A 23,365-nucleotide genomic window follows, 5' to 3' on the forward strand; every position below is an offset into this window, starting at 1 on the left:
CTTTTTTTTTTTTTTTTTTTTTTTGCTATTTTGGGTAATTTTTGACTCATTCCTCTGGACCTAGCATAGCCCAGAGTACGTGTAACAGGCTTATTGTTTTGGTTGGGGAAGGGGCAAGGGAGTGGTTTGGTTTTTGTTTTTTAACGAATTGAATCTTATATTGCACTGCTAACTAAGACTATCAGATCTTTTCTCTGGCTGATCTTTGATCCTATATTCAATTCAAAAGCACTTTAAATATAGCAGTAAATGCTTCCCCAAGAAGCTTTCTGGACTTGAGCTAAATCTTAACTGATGATATAGATATAGTTATCTACATATTATCTTTTTTTTTTTTTAAACAGGTTTTAAAACTACTACTGGAAATCTGCACTTTGGGCTATTGTGAAAGCTAAAGAAATGGTCTACAAGCATATATAAGGATTTGAAGATTTTAATTGTTGACATATTTTTGGCATATATCACATACATATATATCATTTTTCTCTCTGTTTGGATCTGAGAAACATCATGAGCACAGTAAGTTTTTTTGTTTTTTTAATGAAGTCCATAGAAATCATCTCAATTGATTTTTATTTTGTTTTTTGAGAATAAGGATATATGATCTTAAAGCTTAAGCTTTAAAAATGATCTATTCCAACACTTTTATTTTAGGAAACTGAAGCCCAGAGAAAGGAAATTGTTTGCCTAAGATCATGAAGTTAATTAGTGGAAGAACCAGAAGTAGAATATTGACCTCTAGAGCTAGTCCATTGTTTAAGCCACTGAACTGTACTGTCTCTCATAACTATTTAGTGGTATATTGAACTGAACTCTAACATGAAAGTCAGGGTGCTTTCTAGTTCTGCCTCTAACTCATTGACCTTGAACCATGTCAGTGACTTGACCTTTCTGATCTGGGCTTCAACTGAATCTTATAAAATATAGGGTTTCTGTTCTGGAAATCAGTTGAGAATTAAGGTTTTTGTTTTGTTTTGTTGTAATGCATAAAACATCTTTATATTTTGACTCAGAGAGCCACCTGCAAGGTCATATACATCAAAATATTTTCTTGCACTTTTTGTGATAAGAAGGAATTCAAGACAAAATAAATCATTATCAATTGAGAAATGGCTAAACCCTTTGTGATCTATGAATGTAATGAAATATTTTGCTATATGATAAATATGAAGAATTCTAAGAGAAGCATGGAAAGGTTTAATTGATTCAGAATAAAGGAAGCAAAACCAGGAAAGCCATGACTATAAAATAATTGAAAAAAATAGCTAAAAAAAAAAGATAATACTGTGTAACTGTAATAGAAGCTTGATCCTAGAAGAGAGTTGAAAAACTATACTTCCCTTCGATCTTGGCAGAGGTAGGGAAGTCTTGGTGTAGAGTATTATATAGATAGATTAGTTAATTATATTGATTGGTTTTGCTTAACTTTTTTTCTTCTTCTTAATTTGTTGAAAAAGATGACTTGTTGGGTAGAAGAAGAGATTGATTTGGAAAAGATTATATAAAAATGAAATATAAGTTTTTTAATGTGGGGTTAGAATGTTGATTCAGCATTTATCAAGTGCCTGTTATGTTCAAAGCAGTATAGATACAGAGATGCCTATAGCATAGACCTGGTAACCTTAGGAAAATTACAGTATACAAGGGAGAAAGACATTTTCAAATTTCATCTCTGCTAGTTAACTAGCTCTTGGCATGTCACAGACATGCGCATGCGTGTGTGTGTGCGCGCGCACACACAAAACTTCTCTGGGCTTTTTTCCATTCCCTGATTACAAAATAAGGAAATTGGATTTGATGGCCTCTAAGACCCTTTGTAGCCCTAAGTCTTTGATCTAGTATACACAAATACAAGGTAGAGTGAGATTGGTGCAGAAGATTGGTGAAGACAAAAGTCCTATGACAATTTTGAAAAGTAAGAGATCATGTCATCTGGGGGTGGGTCAGAAGCAGATAGAGGAGACCTTAGCCTTGTTCTCAAGGCAAAGAGGGATTTGGAAGTCAGATACTGGTAGGGGGAGGGTTCCCTTTGAGACGATGTGAATGAATTAGAGGAAGTAGTATGAGATAAGGTTGGAAGGAGGATATGGAGAATCTTGAATGCCTGCTTCAGGAAGTTGTACTTCATTTCATAGGTAATGAAAAGTTATTAAAGGTTTTTGAGGAGAGAAGTACATGCATCAGTATAATGTATTAGAGGATCTTTAAGGTATTTTCCAACTCAAATCATAATGTGGGACTGGTTGTCTTGTTCATTCAACAGATATATATTAAGTTCCTTACTATGTTCAAAACAGTATGGATACAACATAGACCTGGTTCTTAGGAAGATTACAATATACTAGGGAAGAAAAATGTGTTCATATCTTATCTCTGCTAGTTAACTAGCTCTAAACATAATGTTTAGGCTACATGTTACTTAGAATAAATTCTACTTTTGAAAGTTTAAAATAACATTTTTCTTTGTTGTAAGTTATTTTTATGGCATGTAGTGTATCTTATTTATTTAATTGGATTATATACTTAGTAAAACTTGAAAGTAACTAATCAACTTACAAAAACTTGTTTCCAAGTGTGTGTTTTCAGTGTTGTTCACATAGGCATTATCTTTCATGTATGACAGATTGCATGTTCATTTTTAGCACACAAAAAAGTTCTTGCCTTAAATATTAAGTCATACGAGATAAGATCCTAAGATCATGGAGTCCTTCACCAAGGACGCAAGAAGAAATTGCATCCCCTCAGGTTAGACAGGGGTAAGGATTCATTAATTCTAGAGGCATGCCACTAGTTAATGACAGAGTAGTGTTTTGAATTCAAATCCAAAATTCTTTCTTTTTTATTTATTTTTTTTTGGGGGGGGGTGAGGGCAATTGGGGTTAAGTGACTTGCCCAAGGTCACACAGCTAGTGAGTGTTACGTGTCTGAGGCCGGATTTGAACTCAGGTCGTCCTGACTCCAGGGCTAGTGCTGTATCCATTGTGCCACCTAGCTGCTCCCAAAATTCTTTCTACACTACTCAATGTTTCATTTCCATATAACTTATCTTCATCTTGCTAGATTACATGCTTTTTGAGTGTCAAAACTGTATCTTACCTTACTTGTTTTTCCCATAGCATTAAATGTGGTACCTTACACATAGTAAATACACATATCTAAATAAATGAAAAATTGTCTTAGTTGTGCTAAGATTGAACTGTAATTATTCACTGGGAATGTTTCATTCAGGCATAAAAAACTCATTTGTTTTGTCCATCCCTGCTATCTATCTCTCTCATCCCTTTCATGGCTGATCCTTGAGCAATACCATGTGTAACCTGTTCCTTCACTTTTTTTTCCTTATTCTCTTTCTAACTCTGCATTCTGGCTTTCAACTGAAAGAACTATCTCCAGAGTCATCAGTGAACTCCCAATTGCCAAACCTAATAGCTTTTTCTGAATCCCACCCTTCTTTGCCTCTCTGCAGCTTCGACACCATTGATTGCCCTTTTCTCCTTTATATACTCCTTTCTTTGTAGATTTTAGAAATGCTGCGCTCTCCTGGTTCTTTTCCTACTTATCTGACTGCTTGTTCTCAGGCTTCTTTGGTCGATCTTTATGTTATGCCTTGATAATTGTCAATATCAACTGAGAGTGCTCTGGGCCTTCTTCTCTTTTCTGTACTATTTCACTTAGTGAAATCACTACCCATAGATTCGATTATCATCTCTATGCAGATGATTATCAGATTTATTTTTCTAGTCCTAGCATCTCTCTCCTGAGCTCAAGTCTCATATCTTCAAGTGCCTGTTAGACATTTTGAACAGGATGTCCTGTAGACATCTTAAAACTCAACTGAACTCATTGTCTTTCCTCTTAAGCCCTCTCTTCTTCCTGACTCCATTTCCCAACTGTGCCTTTTCTCTGGTTGTACCCAATGCTTAGAAATCTCTCAATCCTCATCTCCCTCTCTTGGCTTCCTTGACTTAAGCCTTTCCCAATCCATCTTAATTCTGATTCTTTCCCTCTAAGATTATATCCAATTTACCTTGCATATAGCTTGCTTGTTCATAGTTGTATGCATGTTGTTATTCCCACTAGACTGAACTCTCCTCCTCGAGAGTAAGGATTTTTTTGCCTTTCTTTGTATACTTAGCACAATGCCTGGCACATAGCACTTAAAGAAATGCTTCTTGACTTGATTTGACAATAGGTAGAAACTATATCAAATAAATAGTTGCTTCCTAGAATAGATAATTTGAGAACCTATGATGAAAGGAAGACAGTAGACTTGGTCCTTCACAGTAAATAATAACTTGTAGAGGAAGTGACCTTGTGTGAACCAGAAATTAAAGAGCACATTATTAATTTCAGCATCCTAGAAAGAAGTTTTAAAAGTGACCTCTCAACTTGAGAAAAGGAAATTAGAACAAAATACAATCCTTAACTTTCATAAGGTAGCGTTCTTGGAAAACAGCACGAAAGTAAGAAAACCATGAATGTTGATAACATTGAACCTGTGAGAAATAGGAGGTTAGGTTCCCATGACCACCAGAAACTAATTTTTTGCAGGAGATTGCTGAAAATGCACTTTTCTGCATACCATTTTTTGTGACAAAACATTGTCTGTTAATATGTAATTTTCCTAACAAACTATGCAGTACACAAAATAAAATTGGTAACCTGCAAAACATTTTTTCCTCACTAGTAATTCCCTAGTATTCTGTGACCTTTTGTACTAATATCTCAATTCAAAAAATTGATTTTAGACAATATTCACCTTTTGTAACACTTGAAATCTGTAGCACCATAAATACTGTACAGCAAATAAAATTCTTAAAACTAAAACATTTTTTAACCTGAATCTTACTTCGTACTGTGTCAGATGGCAACATAAGGGCATTGTACTATATACTATATTGCTGCAAACCTCTTTACCTTGGCTGCTCTCTGATAACCAAAGGAGAGGTTGCTGGGACTTTAGTTGCTGTTGTCAGAAGACGCCAAGACTGGTGAGGTCTTGACATCACCTCCTACACTGTCCTACACAGCTGGTGGATGGGTTGGCGATTGTGAAGCACCAGATTGAAATAATCTATCAGCGACATCAGCATTGTGCATAATTTCTGGGCCTTTAGCAGCTAGAGATGTTCCTGCATGAAGTTTATCTAACATCTTTACTTTCTCACTAAGCCACATCACTGACTTTGCATGCTTGAACTTGGAGCCTAAAGGACTTGCACTGTGCTTTGGGGGCATAATTGCAACACAAAACTTGAATTTTAAGGGAAAATAATGAAAATATGCAATGAATGCATGGGGAGCTCTTTACAATAGTACGTGAACAAGACTAGTGAAGTACTTACTAGGATACCAGCCACTCCACATCTGCATTCCACTTCTGCATGTCACACTTTTTTTTCTCTAAATGTGCACAGTTTGTACCATAAAAGTAAAAATGAGCTTACTAATACAATTACACAGATGCTTGAAGTTAAACATCTGAGTGTTAAGGATTGACTGTATTAGTTAAATGTCAAGAAAATAAGATATAAAGCTACCTACCTCACCAGGCTCTTGTGAGGATTAAATGACATAATATTTGTTTGTTTTTTTAAGCACTTAGCACAGTGCCTGACTCATAGTAGGTGCTATATAAATAGTTATTTACTTATTTCCTCCTTTCCCCCCTTATATAGCTCATAGGAAACTTGAAAACTGTCTTAAATCTTATTGCAAGCCTAGACAAAAGACCTAGGACCAAGCATTTAAATAGAAATTTTCCTTGGATACCTGCCAAGGTTGTAGAGGCTTTTCGGGAAAATAGAGGATATAAGTATAGAAAGAGCTTTGTGATCATCTTCCCTCATTTTACATCAGTAATATAAGAGCAAGAATAAGGAAGGGTTACATACAGGTAGTAAGCAGAGCTAAACTAGTTCTGTGAATTATTGGCATGTTTTGTCACAGAATTCTGTGGCTTAGGTACATGTACTGTTTTCATTAAAGAGAAATAATATGGCCATTTGAATATTTTTCAGCTGGTTTTAGATAATGGATTGAATAAATAATCATAATAAAAGAATATCTTGGAATAATTTTCAAATGAGGAAACCAAGGCCTAAAGTTGTTTAGTGACTTGCCCAGGCCTTCAGTACTTGGGGCTTCTGTGATATATATCATTGGTGTGGAATCATTTCCTTCGACAAGGTTTCTGGACAGGTAGGTCAGGGGCCTACCATAGATTTTGGTAGAGTGTTTCATGAAATCTCTCAGCATATGCCTTTGTGAGCAAGATGATGAGTTGTAGGTTAGGTGATAATGTAGTTAAGTGGATTTGGGAATAATTGAATTGGGTGTACCTGAAGAGCAGTGATTCATATAGATCATTGTCTTACTGAAGGAAAGGTGTCTAGTAACATGCCCCAGCGATCTTTTTCCTTGTGGTATTCAGCATTTTCATCAATACTTCTAGTGAAAGCATAGATCAACAAGCATTTATTTAAAACTAATCTGTACCAGACACTATGCTAAGCACTGGGGATATAAAGACAAAATACAGCGCTTGCCTTCAAGAAGGTTATATTTTTATCAAGGAAGACAATATCTTCCAGTAAAAGTAAGTACAAAATATGTACAAAGAAGCTATGAAATTATTTGGTTGGTTCAGGAGAGGCAGTAGCATCTTGGAACACTAGGAAAAGCCTTATGTAAGAGGTGATACTTGAGCTGAGCTTGGAAAGAAGGTAAGGATTTTGTGATGTGTTTATGGGTAGAGAGCACATTTCAGGCTTTGGGGGGTACAGCTTATAAAAGGCATGGAAGAAGGAAATATGATATGAAGAAAAGTGAGTATACCAGTTTTGTTGGATTGTTCCATGAAAGGGAATAAGATTAAGAGTCTACTGCAATAATCTCGAAGTCATAATTGCTTGAATTAGGGACAACTTATTGGATATAGGAGTTGAGGAGAATGATGACTGTAAGGTTGAAAACTTTAGTAGCATGCAGGAAAATAAGAGGGCTACCTCATGTTAGATGAAAGTGGCTGGATCTGAAAATATTAGACTGAATCTGGTAAGATGAAAGTAGTATGGTAGGAATAAATGTGAAATTCTGTACTTGGGTTAAAAAAAGTAAACTTAACAAATAAAAGTTGGAGAAGGCCTAGCTAGAGAGCATTTTGTTTAAGAAAGATTTGTGTTTTGATAGACTGCAAACAATATGATATGGCAGCCAAAAAAGTAAATGCAGTCCTATGTTGTTTTCAGAAAGACCTCTTGTACAGAAAAAAGAAGTGATAATTCCACTGTACTCTCTTCTGGTCAGACTACAGCTGAAAAACTGTTCAGTTTTGGGTGCCCCATTTTAGGAAGGACATTTACAAGATAGAATTTTTCCAGGGTGGTGAGTGTTTTTTATAGTAGAGCTCATGCTATATAAGAATCAGATGAAGGAACTGAGAGTGTTTAGCCAAAAACAAAGATTTAGGGGAGACATCATAGCTGTCTGCAGGATCTTCGTGTGAAAGATGGATTGGACTAGTTTTCTATAACCTCAGCTTATAAACCTTGGAGTGGTGGGTAGAAGTTGCAGAGAAGCAGATTTCAGCTCAATAAAAAGAAAAACTCAACAATTAGAGCTTGTCCCAAAGTAAAATGAACTTCCTCAGGAAATAATGGGTTCCTGGTTATTTGAAGCTTTCAGGAATTTTCAGGCATTTCAGTCTCTATTGGATCTTGGCCAGGGATGTTAAAGAGAAGGTTCCTTTTCAGTAAGAATTTGGATTAAGTGATTTGTAAGGTCCCTTCCAATTCAGATTCTAAGATTGCAGTCCCCGTCTTACACTTTAGGACAGATGGTCATCATGACTTACTGTGGCTAAAACAAATAATTGCCTGATGACCAATCCTCTGATAATGAACCTCTCTGTATTTAGCAGTGTTCTGCCTTAAACGACACATCACCCATTACTCTACCTACAACTGGAGCCTTACCAGTTTTTTAAGCCATACTAGGGTTTTAGATCAGCTGATAAAATACTGAAAAACCCAAGATCACTACCATCAAAGTGTGCTTTAGTAGTGTATCAAATTTAATCATAGTTTGTTCAGTCTTTCCAAACAAAAAGAAGTTCTGAGCAGTTGTGTTGAAAGTTTATTTCATTTGATGAAAACAAAAGGAAAATTGACCAAGTAGGGAAAATAAGAAAAGTCAAAAAACTATGTGTGGATCTCCAAAAGAATGATAAGCACCTTGCAAGGGATTCTAAAATGTATGACAAAGGATTTTAGTTGGAATCCAAAGCCATTTAGCTGCTCTGGCAGGTTAACAAAATTTGTTTATAAAATCAAAGTATTACAGGGACCTGAAGGGACCTGAAAGTGTTTCTACCCAAATCATGAGTCCTGTCCACATCATTGAAAACACCATAATAACGTCATCTGTTTTTTGTTGTGTTTATTTTGTTAAATATTTCCCAGTTATATTTTCATCTGGTTCCTGTGATACTCAGGAATGTTGCAACTATGTGTTTGATATCTCTGATCTAGATTCCACTTGAAGAACTATGTTAACTGGCAAATTACATTCCCCTAAATCAGAGCATTACATTTTTGGACAGCTCAACTTGCTAGGAAATTTTTTCCTTATTGACCTGAAATCAGCCTTCCTCTAATATCCTACCCATTGATCTTGCAAAACATTTAATCCTTTTCCCACATCACAATCCTTAAGATATTTGAAGATCACTATCATCTCCCAACAAATTTTCTCTTTATGTTAACCATCTCCATTTCCTTCAACCAGTCCTAAGATGGTATGGTCTTGAGTGCCCTCACCATCCTAGTCTTCCTCTGGTTGTGTTCCAGCTTCCAGTGTCCTTAAAATGTGGTGTCCACTACTGGTAATATTCCAGATGTAGTCTGGAGGATAAAGAAATAATCACAAACTCTGACTGTGGACCCCAGATGTATGTTGGTGTGCAGTCATAAGATCACATTTGACTTTATAAACCTTGAAACATTACATAATTATGAGCTGCTACTATTATAAACTTTTTTGGCTCCTATTTCACATACAGATTTTGTCTTTTAAAACCACTCTTTTTTTTTTTTTCTCCTTATGGGACCTGTTTCTTATCTACATCTCCTCCCCATCTTGTACTTGTGCAGTAGATTGTTAAACTCAAATGCCAAACTTAAAATGTATACCTATGTAAAGTCTTCTATCTGAGTTGAAATAATTTTGATCTTTTCATTAATCATTTAATTTATTTTTATCCTTAATAGACTCAAAGAAAGCGCCGAGGTGGAACAACAAATTCTAGACAGCCTCAAAAACGAGAACGATTAGTAGGTCCAACAACTGAGATGACTTCAGAAGCTGAGCCAATAGAACTTGTAGAAAGTGGTAAGTATACAAATAAAATTGATGGAGCCTCTTATTTCAGAAAGATATTGAAGGACCTAAATGTTGAGAATTATTTTGGAAACATCCCATCTCCAAAATTTTTTATTCCAAATTTAAAGGCAGTTTTTGTTATAGCCATTCCTATTTTTGTCCCAAAATGTTCCCAGGTTTCTAAAACTTGAAAACGAGAGTTTGGTTTAACTGGTAATTCACAGCGTGTAAGGTTTGTAAGGTAATGGGCTCTCTTTTTTTCCTTTAAATTTGTCCTTTTGTCTCGTTGTTACTTCATGAAAGACCATAACCTTCTTTCTTGGTTTTTCATGAAGGGGACATAAAACTGTGACTTACAGGAAAATTCTAAAGCCATGGAATTGACAGTATGAGGGATGAGGGAAAGAATTTTATGCTGGGCTACCCTTGTGAGTGGTCATCTTGTCCTCCCTGTACCAAAATGATCTTAAAGGCTTCCAGAAAAGGTGACATTTTTCAAATCATTTCTGCCTCGTGAAATAATTTTGAATCATTGCTAGGAGCCATGTAGTAATTCTTACTGTGCTCCTGATAACTCAGTTATCTCTATTTCATATCTGTTTTCAGCAAGGATTTTAAAAAACGGTTGGCTATTTGTAGCTTTTTGTTGTGTTGTTACCTCCTAAGCACGAGTTTTTTGGTGATACTTATAACCAATCATATTGAAGGCCGGTGTTCAGATATTTATAGGGAGCTATTCTTCAGTGAGATTTCTAAATTTGTAAGGTAGTGTATATATAATCCTTAGGGTTCCAGAAATGTTTCTGAATTCCAGACTCAAGGTAGGGCAGACTGTCTAATAAAAGAAAAAAAAGGCCTGGTGGTGGTGGACTAGAAAGATTTAGTATTAGGATAAGGATGCTGATAACTTCTCTATTTCTCTGGAGTCAAATTTGCATGGGTACAGGATATTTATTGAGCTCTGCTGAACTTTATTATCAGTTTTCCTGATGCTTGTTATAAAATGCTTCCTTTTAAAGCTGGAGAAGAGGTGGTGGACCTCACCTGTGAATCTACTGAACCGGTGGTAGTGGATCTAACTCACAATGATTCTGTGGTGGTAAGCATCCATAATACAGATTGAGTTGGAGACTACTACCAGGTTTTAGCTATCTGGGCAATCAAACTGGTCTAGTGACTGTCACATCTTAAGTATAAATTACTTTCAGAGGAGCAGAAATACTGTATTCTAGCAAGCAGATAATTGTTCATGTGGTATATCATGTATATAAAGACCTTTACAAAACCTAAAGGGCTATAGAGATGATATATATAGATGTTATAGAGATATTATTATTCTGTGTTATCAAACATAAAAGATATAATGCTTTAGAACATTCTCCAAAAGTTATTTAAGTACTAGAAGGACATCTAGTTGTATAAACATGAAGACACAGAAATGCGTTCCTCTGTTTTGGAAATAAATGTTTCTTAACAAAGAATCTGATCACTCTCCAGCCCTAAAAGATGGATTACTCCCTTTATTATCTGGCCTAATGGTGCCACATATCATACTGGAAGTAATTTGGGCTTTCTTTCATTTCATAATATTTTAAAATATATTTATTGATGTAATATGTACATTAGTATTTTTATAATAGGCATCTCTTTAGTCTCTCTGCTATACTGATTCTGAGAACTCTCAGTGCTTGGTCTCTTTTGGCAACGATATTAGGTTATAGTGGAAAAACTTAGAATGACAGGCAGTCAGAGCTGGAATGGACCTTAGAAATCATCTAGGCCAAATGACTTGCCTTAGGTCACAGACTTAAGTGGGGCACAATCTGGAACACCATGCAAGCCTACCTGGTTGTCATTTTACTGTATTACTCCTCTCATAGTGCTGCAAGTTAAAAGATGCTGACTTTCTAACTATTGTAGGAATCAGTATTAGACTTAGACTCAGAGTTTAAACCCTAGATTTGCATCTCAATATTGATATGGCCTTGACCAAGTCGTTCTCCTCTGGACCTCAGTTTCTTCATCAGAAAAATGAGGTAATTGAATTCAGTCTCTAAAATTCTTTTCCGGGGGCAGCTGGATGGTGCAGTGAATAGAGTACCAGCCCTGGAGTCAGGAGGACCTGAGTTCAAATGTGACCTCAGACCAAACACTTGACACTTACTAGCTGTGTGACCCTGGGCAAGTCACTTAACCTCAATTTCCTAAAAAATAAAAAATAAAATTCCTTTCAGCTTCAGAGGCTCCTAATCTGTGCTTTAGAAACTATGGATTGTGTTTTTAAATTTCATGACCTGAGTGGGAGGAATTCTAGAACCATTCTGTTCTTCTCAAAGCTCTTTGAAAAATAAAAGAGAAAGGGGCAGCTAGGTGGCGCAATGGATAGAGCATTAGCCCTGGATTCAGGAGGACCTAAGTTCAAATCTGGCCTCAGACACATAACACTTACTAGCAGTGTGACCCTGGGCAAGTCGTTTAACCCCATTGCCTGGCCCCCCCAAAAAATAACTAAATAAAAGAGAAGGGCCTTTATTGTGCTTCTGTCACCCGTGGAATATATTGAGATACACTGTCTTACACCATGGAATCTTTTGTTTTGTACACTAATGGGAAAGAAAACAGTTGCCTCAGAACCCTCCTCCTTGTTTTATTCCCTTCCCCTAGTTTGGGTCTCCTGTACTTCTAATTGTTGCGATTTGTCCTTTGTTCTCAAAGAGGACCATGACATCAGGAAAGTGATGACGTGATGACTTGCAAGTGAATTGGACTTAAGTGAGGCAGTGCTGTGCAGAGTCGTTAGCCTCACTCTCTCCTCTGGAGCCATCTGGGTTCAGTGGCAAGATATAGATCAGGACAACTGGAGATGGCGCCAGATACAGTGAGAGACTTTGACCTTTTTAAGCTAAGGTCTTTCCTAGGTCTGTTTGTCTGAGGCGACACCAATTCGGTGATTAGGATAGGTAAGAAATGAGGCAAAGAATGGCCTGTTTTAGCTAGTAAAACAAAAAAAAAAAAACTGCTCAATCTGGGAGGGGAAGACTCAGGTTTCTGGTCAGAACAGAAATAATTGCTATTTACACTCACCCTGAGCCATCAGGAGCCCAAACAATGACCAAGTGAAGCTTGGACTGGGACCTATTTTTGGCCAATCAGTGAGAGCCAGAGTGATTTGGGTTTAAGACATGGTCCTTAAAAAGAAATCTAGCTTGTAAACCCCAAGATATCTTGCAAAGTTTCAGCGATCAAAATTTATATTCCTTTGGGTGCTCTACCCAAGGTAAGGGTATGATTCCCTGTGTGGACAGAGTAAGAGGAGGGGAGGAAGGAAGAAAGGATGGTCAGTCTGCTATGTGCCAGGCATTGTGCTAAGTGCTTAAAATAGTATCTCATTTGATCCTCACAGCAACTCTGAGAGATAGATGCTATTGTTCTCCTCATTTTACAGATCTAAGGCTTGATCTCATCATCACTCAAACAAAGAACTCCAAAATCTCCTTATCTGACCATATTCTATTTGCTTTTTTACCTCTTTTGCCTTCCCTTACAAAACCTGTCATCACTCTGAACTTCAGTCTTTTGACCCCTTAATTCTCTACTAGGCCATCTCCCTGCACTAGCCATTCTCTCCTCTTTTCCTCATCTTGACCTGTTAGGGAACCAATTTAATGCTATGCAGTCTTCCGCTCTTGAATTCCTAGTCGCTTTATTATATCACCAGTTATGCTTAGCCAAGCCTCAGCTTTGGATCACTCTCACTGTTTGTTGCCTTTGCTTACAACTTGTTCTTTACCCAATTGTTTTGACTGGGTCTATTACAAATTCATGTTACACAGCCTCATCTGGGCCCTCATTGCTGCTAGGTAGTCCTACTCTACCTCCCTTATCAACTCACTCTCCCACTCTGCACAGTAGCTCTTCCAAACCTTTTCATCCCTTCTGAAACCTCCCATGGATCCCCATCCCTTACCTTGTCAGCTGAGAATCTTCCCTCATTCTCTGTGAGCACTTTCTTCTCACCTCTTCCTCATCTCCTATTACTCAGGTGCCTTCTGCCATTATCTCCTTTATTGCGGTCTCACGCGATGATAATCCTAACACCCTCAACCTGTTCAAGTGACCCCATTCCATTCCATCTCCTCCATCAGATTGCCCTCTGTCATCTCCACTCTTTCATTTCTTTTCAGTTTTTCCCTTTCTGATGGTTCATTTCTTACTGCCTATAAACATACCCATGTCTCTCCCCCTTCTGAAAAAACCATCACTTGACTCTTTCATCCCATCTTATATCTCTTCTGCCCTATGTAGCCAAACTCCACATAAAGGCCATCTGTGATAGATGCCTCCACTTTTCTCTCTTCTCACTCTCTTTTTATCCCCCTTATAAAATCTGGCTTCTGGCCCTTCTGTTCTTTCCAAAGTTACCACTGATCTCTTAGTTGCCAAGTTCCTTTTCTCATTCCTCATTCTTATTGACCTCTTTCTAGCCTTTGATACTATTGATCACTCTCTCCTCCTTGATATTTTCTTTTCTTTAGGTTTTTGGAACATTACTTTTCTGGTTCTCCTCCTACAGGGACTGGCACAGAACAAGTTATAAATGTTGATTGATAGATTGACAATCTTCTGTATCACTTTTGCTATTCCTCTTTCAGATCACGCTCTCTAACCATTGGTGTTCTTCAGGGTTCTGCCATGTGCCTGGTTCTTTTCTCCTTGTATTCTATTTCATTTGGTGATCTTACCAGCTCCCAGTGATTTAATTACCATCTCTGCACTAATGATTCTCAAATCTACCTTTCTTGCCCCAAATTCTGTGTTGACTTCCAGTCTCACAACTCCAACTGCCTTTTAGTCATCTTGAACTATATGTCCAGTTGACTTCTTACACTCAACATGTCCAAAACAGAACCCATTATCTTTCCGCTAAATGCTCCTCCACCCTCCTCCTTCCCTGTTAATAGGGCAACACCATCCTCCCAGTCCCTCAGGCTCACAACCTAGGAGCCATCCTGAATTCCTCACTATCTCTCACCCCCTATATGCAATCTGTTGCAAGGCCTATCAGTTTTACCTTTGCAATGTCTCTCAAATAACACCCCCTTCTCTCCTCTGACAATGCCACCACTCTGGTGCAGGCCTTCATCATCTCATGCCTGAATTATAGCAATAGCCATCTGCCTGCCTCAAGTATCTCCCCACTCCAATTCACCTTTTATTCAGACAGTGAAGTGATTTTCCTGACCTGTAGGTCCAACCTTCTCCTTGCCCCCCCCCCCCCAACTGCAGCAGCTGCCCATTGCTACCAGGTTCAAATACAAAATGCTTTTAGACATTGAAAGCCCTTCATAGCCTAGGGCTCCCTCAATTTCCCAGTCTTCTAAGTCCCATCTAAATCCCATCTTTCACTGGAAGCCTTTCCTAATCCCTCTTAATTCCAGTGCCTTCTGTTAATAATTTCCTGTTTATCTTATACATACCTTACTTTGTATGTATTTGTTTGTATATTGTCTCCCCCAATAAGTTGTAATCTCCTTGAGGGCAGGGATTGTCATTTTTCCCTCTTTTTGTATCCCCAGTGCTTAGCAGAGTGCCTGGCACATAGTAGGCACTTACTAAATGTTTATTGATTGATTGACTCAAACAAATTAAGTGACTTGCCCAGGATCACACAGTTAATAAGTATCTGAGGTTGAATTCGGAATTGTTTTGAATTACTGTATTGATTGAGTACCTAAGGCTTTCACAGTTGATCATCATTACAGCAGTGCTGTTACTATACTCAATGACCTCCTGATTCTTCTCTCTTTACTTTGCATCAGTTCATTTAGGTCTTGCCATGTTTTTCTGAAACCACCTCCCTTATTATTTCATACAGCACCATAGTACTACATCATAATCATAAACCATAACTTGTTCAGCCATTCTCCAGCTGATGAACCATTCCCTTAATTTCCAATTTTTCACCACTATAAAAAGAGCTTCTATAAATATTTTTGTATTTTCTTTGATCTCTTTGGGATATGGACCAAGAATAGCATTGCTCGATCAAGAGGTGTGCACGGTTTTATAGCCTTTTGGACGTAGTTCCAGATTGTTTTCTAGAATAGTTGGTAAGGGTTGTTGTTCAGTTGTTTCAGTTGTGTTCAGTTCTTCATGACCCCGTTTGGGGTTTTCTTGGCAAAGATATTGGAGTGGTCTGCCATTTCCTTCTCCAGCTCATTTTACAGATGAGCAACTAAAAAGAATGGTTAAGTGACTTATGCAGGGTCACATAGCTAGTAAGTGTCTAAGGTCAGATTTGAGCATATGAAGGTGAGTCGTCTTATTCCAAGCCCAGTGTTCTATCCACTGTTCCACCTAGCTGCCAAAATTGTTGTTGTTCAGTTTCAGTCGTGTCTGACTCTTTGTGACCCCATTTGGGATTTTCTTGGCAAAGAAACTGGAGTGGTTTACCATTTCTTCTCCAGCTCATTTTACAGATGAGGAAATTGATTCAAACAGGCTTAAGTGACTTGCCCAGGGTTACACAGCTTCGAAGTGTCCAAGGGTTAGATTTAAACTCAGATTCTCCTGACTCCAGTGCCAGAACTTTATCTGCTGTGCCACCTACTGCCCAAAGCACAGAATGGCTGGACATACTTCTCTGTTCTCTGTTCTCTGTTCATTAGTGTACCTATTTTTCTCTATCCCCTCTAGCATTTGTCATTTCTAATAGGTGTGAAGTGGTACCTCAAGAGTTATTTTAATTTGTTTTTATCTAATCAATAGTTATTTAGAGCATTTTTTCCTGTGACTATAGCTTTTATTTCTTCTGAAAACTACCTGTTTATTTCCTTTGACCATTTATCAGTTGGGGAATGACTCTTTTATAAATTTGGGTCAGTTCTGTATATATTTGAGAAATGAGGCTTTATCAGAAAAACTTAATGTAAAATTTTTTGATGTAACTTCATTGTTTATGGTACCTTTTAGCATAGTGTAGGAATGATATTTTCCTGATTATCTATCTCTCTTTCTCTCTCTTTTTTTTTTTTGTGAGGCAGTTGGGGTTAAATGACTTGCCCAGAATCACATAGCTAATGAGTATTATGTACCTGAGGCCGGATTTGAACTCACATTCTCCTGACTCCAGAGCCGGGACTCTGTCCACTGTGCCACCTAGCTTCCCTGATTATCTCTTCTAATTAGATTTATTTGTGCTTTTACTTTGTCTGAGATCATGATTGCTACCCCTGCCTTTTTACTTCAGGTGAGGCATAATAGATTTTGCTCCAGTTCTTTATTTTAACTCTGTGTGTCTTTCTGTTTCAAGTATATCTCTTATACACAACATCTTGTTAGATTCTAGTTTCTAATCTGTTCTGCTGTCCACTTCTGTTTTATGGGTTAACTCATCCCATTCACAGTTATAATTATTAACCATGTATTTCCCTCCATCCTATTTTCTTCTGTTTATCCTTCTCTCTCTTTATCTGGTCTCTTCTCAAAAGTCTGTTTTGCTTCTGACCACTGCCTCCCTTAATCTGCCCTCCCTTTTATCATCATCCCTTTCCCCAATATCTTATCCCCATTCTCTATTTCCTTATTGGGTAAGATAGATTTCAATACCCAGCTCTTGTGTGTGTGTGTGTGTGTGTGTGTGTGTGTGTGTGTCTGTGTGTGTGTGTGTGTATTCTTTTCTTTGTGAGCCAATTCCAATAAGAGTGAGGTTCAGTCATTGCCTACTACCCTCCCCATTTATCCCACTGTTGCAGGGCCCTTCCTTGTGCACATCTTTTATATGAGAAAATTTTCCCCATTCTGACACTCTCTTTCCCCTTCTCCTGGGTGCATCCTTCTTTTTCAGCCCTTTGCTTTTTTGGAGATCATTCCATCTAATTGACTCATACCTGTGCCCTCTGGCTAGGTAGATTCCTAAATGTCTTAATAACCCCTTAGGAGTTACATGTATCATCTTCCCATAGAGAAATGTAAACAGTTTAATCATATTAAGTCCCTTATAATTTCTCTTCCATGTTTAACTTTTTATGCTTTTCTTGAGTCTTGTGATTAAGTGTCAGACTTTTCTATTCAGCTCTAGTCTTTTCATCAGGTATGCTTGAAAGTCCTCTTTTATTAAATGCCCATTTTTTCCCCTGAGGGATTATACTCATTCTTGGTTGTAATCCTGACTCCTTTTCTTTCCAGAATATCATATTCTAAGCCCTCTCTTCCTTTTAACATGGAAGCTGCCAAATCTATTGTGATTCTGACTATGGCTCCACAGTATTTGAATTGTTTGTTTCTGACTGCTTGCAATATTTTCTCCTTGAACCCTGAGAGTTCTAGAATTTGACTGTAATATTCCTGGAAGTTTTAATTGTGAGGTGGATCTCTTTCAGAAGGTGGTTGGTGGATTCTTTCAATTATTATTTTACTCGTTAGATCTAAGATATTGGGGCAGTTTTCCTTGATAAGTTCTTGAAGTATGATGTTGAGGTTCTTTTTTTGATCATGGCTTTCAGGTAGTCAAATAGTTCTTAAAGCATTTCTCCTTGATCTGTTTTCCAGATCAGTTTTTCCAAAGAGATAGTTCACATTTTCATCTTTTTTTTTCATTCTTTTGACTTTGTTTTGTTGTTTCTTGAAGTCTCATGGCATTAAAGAATTGTTTTCTTCAGTGGGCCTTTGTACCTCTTATTCTATGTCAGTTCTGTTTTTAAGGTGTTATTTTCTTCATTATTTTTTGTGCCCTTTTACCAAGCTGTTAATTTTCTTTTTACAGTTTTCTTGCATTGCTCTGATTTCTTTTCCTAGCGTTTTTCTTTGAGACTTTGTAGCTATTTTCACAGTGTCTTCTAAGTTTATATCTCTTCCTTGCCATCATAGTAGCTTTTTATGGTCAGATTCTTGTGTTGTTGTTTGCTAATTTTTCCAGCCTATTTCTTGACTTTGTACTTTATGTTAAAATTGGGCTGTGCTCACTTGCAGGTGTGGAGGCAGTGTACCAAACTTAAGACATTTTTCTGCTCCTGTTTTCACAGAGTTAGATCTGGAGGTCTGCAGGTTTTTGGTGCTTCCAAGGTAGTGTTATCTTAGGAGAGGTCTCATTCTGAGAGGGCCACAAATACTAGTGCTCCTCTTGATCTTGGCCCTAGAAGTGTGACCAGGGCCCCTTCTCCCTTGTCACTGATCGTAAGTGCTCTTCTCTGCTCTGGGACTGCAACACAGAAATGCATAGGCAGTAGAGTTGCCAGTCAGCATTAGCTATACTCAGTGTCAGCAAAGGGTCCCCTGTAATTTCTTTCTGACCAGTTGTCTGACCCCCATACCATCTTTAGGCTGAGGGCTCCTGATGCTGCTACTATTGAGGCTGACTCCAAGGCCCACCACTGATGCTTGTGCAATATTCTGAGCCTGTGCCCACCCTCTCCTGTGGACTTCCTATGTTGTCTTAGTCTGGAAAAATGTCTCCCTCACATGTTTTGTTGGCTCTGCCACTCTGAAATTTGATATGAAGCATTATTTTAAAGTTGTTTGATGGGGAATGTTGGGAGAGTTCAGTTGAGTCATGGCCTATACTCTGCCTTCTTGGCTCCTACCCCCATCCCCTTTTCATGAGTCTTGACATTTCTTTTGGGGAATTACCTGAAAGGAATTCTTTATGGTAGGCTCCCTGTAAAGAATGCATATCATTCATTCATTGATCAAAGATTTATCAGACATTTCTACCACAATACTTCCTTCTCCTACAATGCTGTCATCATTATTATTATTACCTCTTACTTTATGGATTTGTAATTTCATCAATGTGGGACCTCCTTTAACTAATGCAAATTATAGCCTCTCTACACTGGGTAGTTAAACTCTGAGTGATGAGGCTTTTCCTAACTAGCTAGGCTAGTCTTCAAGCTTGCAGTGTATCACTGGGCCCATATTTAAAGCTTTTTCAGTTTTCTGTGACCTACTAGAGCTTGTGCTTCACTGGCATAGCCTTCCAAAACTCAGGTTCATCTCTGTGCCATGATGAAGCATCTGAGGACGACTTCATTTAAAGGTAGTAGTGCAAGTATCATCCTTAACTTATAGAAGAGGAAACTGAGGTTAGAGACAGTGAAAGGACATGCCTCAAGTCATAATCACTCAAGTGTCAGAGCTAGGATTTGACCTTGAATCTCCTGATTGCAATTTGATTGCTCCATCCAGCTTATCTATTACTTTTCAATCTATAGTCTGCTGTGCTCTTTCTTCAAGGCTTTTCTTCCATAATCTAGCATCACCTTGCTTAACTGTTGTTCATGATCACATGTTATGTACATATTTTGTAGCTTTTTGAATTTCTTTTAAAGAGTTAGCAATTGATTATAAAATAAAATATACTGGAGAGACAGAATAGTAGATCAGATACAGAGAACCAACGTTAGAGTCAAAAATATCTGAGGTCATCCAAGAAAGAGGAAAAGGACCTATACGTACAAAAATAGTTATAGTAGCTCTTTTTGTAGTAGCAAAGAATTGGGAACTTAGGAGATGCTTATAATTGGAGAATGGCTGAACAAGTTGTGGTGTATAAATATGGTGGAATAATATTGTGCTTTAAGAACTTATTAAGGGGATGTTTCAGAGAAACCTGAGAAGACATATATGAACTGATACAAAATGAAGGGAGCAGACCCAGGAGAACAGTTTATACAATAATAGCAACATATTGTAAGGACAATTGACTCTGATCAACACAGTCACCAACAACAAATCTAAGGGACTTGTGATGACACCTGCTATCCACCTCTAGAGGACAGATAGACTCAGAATGCAAATGGAAGCTTCTTTTTTCTTCCTTTTTTTTTGGCGGAGGAGGTGGGGAACATGGCTAATGGCAGAATTTATTTCTCATAAATCTACATATTTGTAATGAGCTTTGTTTTTCTTGCTTTCTCAGTGGGAGGGAGAGAAGGACAAGGGATTAAGAGAATTTGGATCTGAAAATAAAATGAAATTGAATTTTTTAAAAAGAATACTATTGGAGGGTAGAGCCTGCTTCTGGCCTGTGCTGGCTGTGTTACCCTGCACCAGTGATCTTCTCGTATCCCCCAGAATATGCTGATCATCTAGACTCTTTTCTGAGTGTCAGATTAGGTTCTTTTGCCTAACCATGACACCACTTGGTTCCAGTGCCCAGCACAGGTGTCAGCATCTTCCTTTGTTCTTATGCCTGGATACATCTCTACTTCCTACTTTCCTTAATCTGTGTGTGAAAAGTCCCATTATCTTTTAGACTTAGGAAGTACATCTTCAAGTTTAAGCTAATGTTGTCTATCTGGGGAATGTTTAGAGGTTTGTGATTTCATAACAATATTAGTAGGTGCTTTAGAGGTACATAATGACACTGTTGGTTTTTTGTTTGTTTGTTTTTAGGCAATTGGGGTTAAGTGACTTGCCCAGGGTCACACAGCTAGTAAGTGTCAAGTGTTTACATACTGTTGTTTTGATTTAGCATTTGCTAGACTCTGTTGGCCCTTATCATACTGTTTGGTCTTGCCTAGTTTTTATTACTAAATAATTACATTCACAACCTTAGATATGGGGATTATAGTGAGTGATTTGTGGAAATGTTAGTTTGAAAGTAAATGTTTGGCTGACTTGTATCTAGATCCTTTCCTGAACCCTTAAAGCAAGTAAACTCCTAATTATTGTTTCACAAGCAGAGTTTGAGTAACTTGTGGTTGCCACCTGGTACTTTCTCTTCTTTGTGCCTCCAGGCTGGTATGGGGCAAGATGGGGAGGCTTTCTGTCTTTTCCTCTTAGGACCAACTACTAAAGTTAATCAGGAAATTGATTGTGATATAATATCCAAAGTCTGCTTTAAGAATAAGAACAAGTTTGGTCAGTAGGACTATCACAACATTTTATATTTATAAGGTTTTAAAATGAATACATCCATACAATACTGTGCTTTCTAATTCACAATATAATGATTCCATAGTTTTCAAGTAAGTTTTTTCCTATAATTCTCAGGAATTATAATCAATGCAGGTAGGTTATATTAACTGTACAATTTAATACGTTTCAAAATACTATGGCAGTGAAAATTATATAGCCATCAAAAGGGAAAATGAAATCTTACTCCTATGCCTGGATATGAGTAGTCTCATGCTACCTTTTAATTAATTCAACATAAAATTTATTAAAAATTGACAAATCACCATCTGTTATTTCCTAAACTTGTCAAGATATTTAAGAACCAAATTTAGAGTTAAGGATATCATCTTGAAAAGTGTAACTGAGGAAGAAAGGAAAACTTATGACAATTTTGCAAAGTTTCCTTTATTAAAAGCTTACATTGTCATTTTCTAACCAAGTAAAGAAATATGACAAAAAGAAGAATGCTCTAATTCTCCAGAGCTATAATAAAGTCCCCTTAGTGTCTGATGAAATCTGATGAAAATACATCAGGGAATAAAACCATTAGTTTAGCTACTATAAAACAGTTTCCCTAAAGAACCAATTAGAACTCTTGTAGCCTGAAAGAGTGACTTTACTTGATGTAAAATTGTCTTGGTTTCTTTTTTCTTTTCTTTCCTTTTCTTTCCTTTTCTTTTCTTTTCTTTTTCCTTTTTTCTTTTTCTTTTTGTTTTTTAAGTGAGCCTGATTTTGCTGATGGTTAGGTGATAGGCAAAAGTGGTGACAGGCTTTCAGAACATGACTAAAACAGAGAGAGAGAGAGAGAGCGCCCCATTTTTGGCATGGGGGAGGGAAATAAAATTCTAAATATTTTTTAAAATTAAGATTTTTTTAATTTGCAAAGTATAGGTATTAGACTAAATTATTTTAAGGTTTCTTTCACTTCTAATAGTTGATAAAAGTTTTCTGTTTTTCTCATTTAGATTATAGACAATTTGCTAAATGAATTAAACAGTTTTACTGAATTCTCAACGTTCAGTTCAGTTTTGTGCTAAGTAACAGATAATGATATTGAAGCAAATTATGTTATGCCTGTTACCATCATGCGTCCTTGTTTGTGACTTGTTTCTGTTTTCACAGGATATCTAACCCATACATAGTGATTTTCTAGTAGAGAAATAGCTAATATAAATTAAGGATTTTTGCAAAAATATGCTGATTAGAGGAAATGATAACGGTGTTAATTGTTGATTGGACATGTATACAATCTGGTGAATTGTAGGATTTTGGTATTCAGAGGTTACATATCAAAGGAGAGAGACAGACCAAGAAAACGACTCATATGCAGTAACTTTGCTCATGTAATCCCATACATAACAAGATTATTTTGAATAAAATCTGGTGTGAAGAAAGAATATTGGATTTTGAGTTAGAGAACCTAGGTTCAAATCCCAGTTCTACTACTTAGTAGCTGTGTGCCCATGAGCAAGTCACTTACCCCTCCTGGGCCTCAGTTTTCTTGTCTCCAAAACTAAGGATTTGGAGTAGATAATCTACCTCTAAAGGCCTTTTAAGTTCTAAATTTTAAGATCCTGTTATAAGATTAATACTTTCAGACATGAGATTATGGGAGATTAAATACTGTCAGATCCTTTTGTCTTACTGGGTTGCTATGCAAACCTCCTATGGGACCACCTCAAATGAGGGACTTTTGCTTGGTGAAAATAAGTGCCATTTTAATGCAGGATTTTAAAATAAAATTAAAAACACCAGCAAATAAAGCTGGTCAGTGGCTAACTTGTGCTGCTGTTGTTGCTGTTTATTAAAAGAGTTATAATTATTAGGGCCATAGCATTTATAGGATTCAGATAAAGGGAACAGATGTAGAATTTTGACACAGAGAAGTGAAATTGCCAAAAGGTCACACAGGTAATGAGTAGTAGAATTAATTCAAAGCTAGGGCACAAAATTATAAGTCATGGCCCTCTTTTCCCATTGGTAAGTTGTTCCGGGAACCTCCTTATTGGGTAAGGGCCCATATCAGCAGTTTCATTCTCTAGATTTTACCACCATCCTCCAGTGCTCTCTTTACTACCCTACACAG

At 37.2% G+C, this 23,365-nt stretch overlaps 1 protein-coding gene across 1 annotated transcript in view; it reads left to right on the plus strand.

Moving 5' to 3' along the window:
- The window catches only part of RNF4 (ring finger protein 4), a 63,003-nt gene that overhangs the window by 26,910 nt on the left and 12,728 nt on the right, over positions 1-23,365 (plus strand). Inside the window, exons 2-4 of the mRNA XM_027836331.1 lie at positions 345-519; positions 9,270-9,390; positions 10,401-10,480. Coding sequence (XP_027692132.1) covers positions 511-519; positions 9,270-9,390; positions 10,401-10,480 — 210 coding nt within the window. The 5' untranslated portion in view covers positions 345-510. The remainder of the gene's footprint in view (positions 1-344; positions 520-9,269; positions 9,391-10,400; positions 10,481-23,365) is intronic.

This window comes from Vombatus ursinus, unplaced genomic scaffold (assembly GCF_900497805.2).
Source record: "Vombatus ursinus unplaced genomic scaffold, bare-nosed wombat genome assembly UNPS02014818.1, whole genome shotgun sequence".
NCBI lineage: Eukaryota > Metazoa > Chordata > Mammalia > Diprotodontia > Vombatidae > Vombatus > Vombatus ursinus.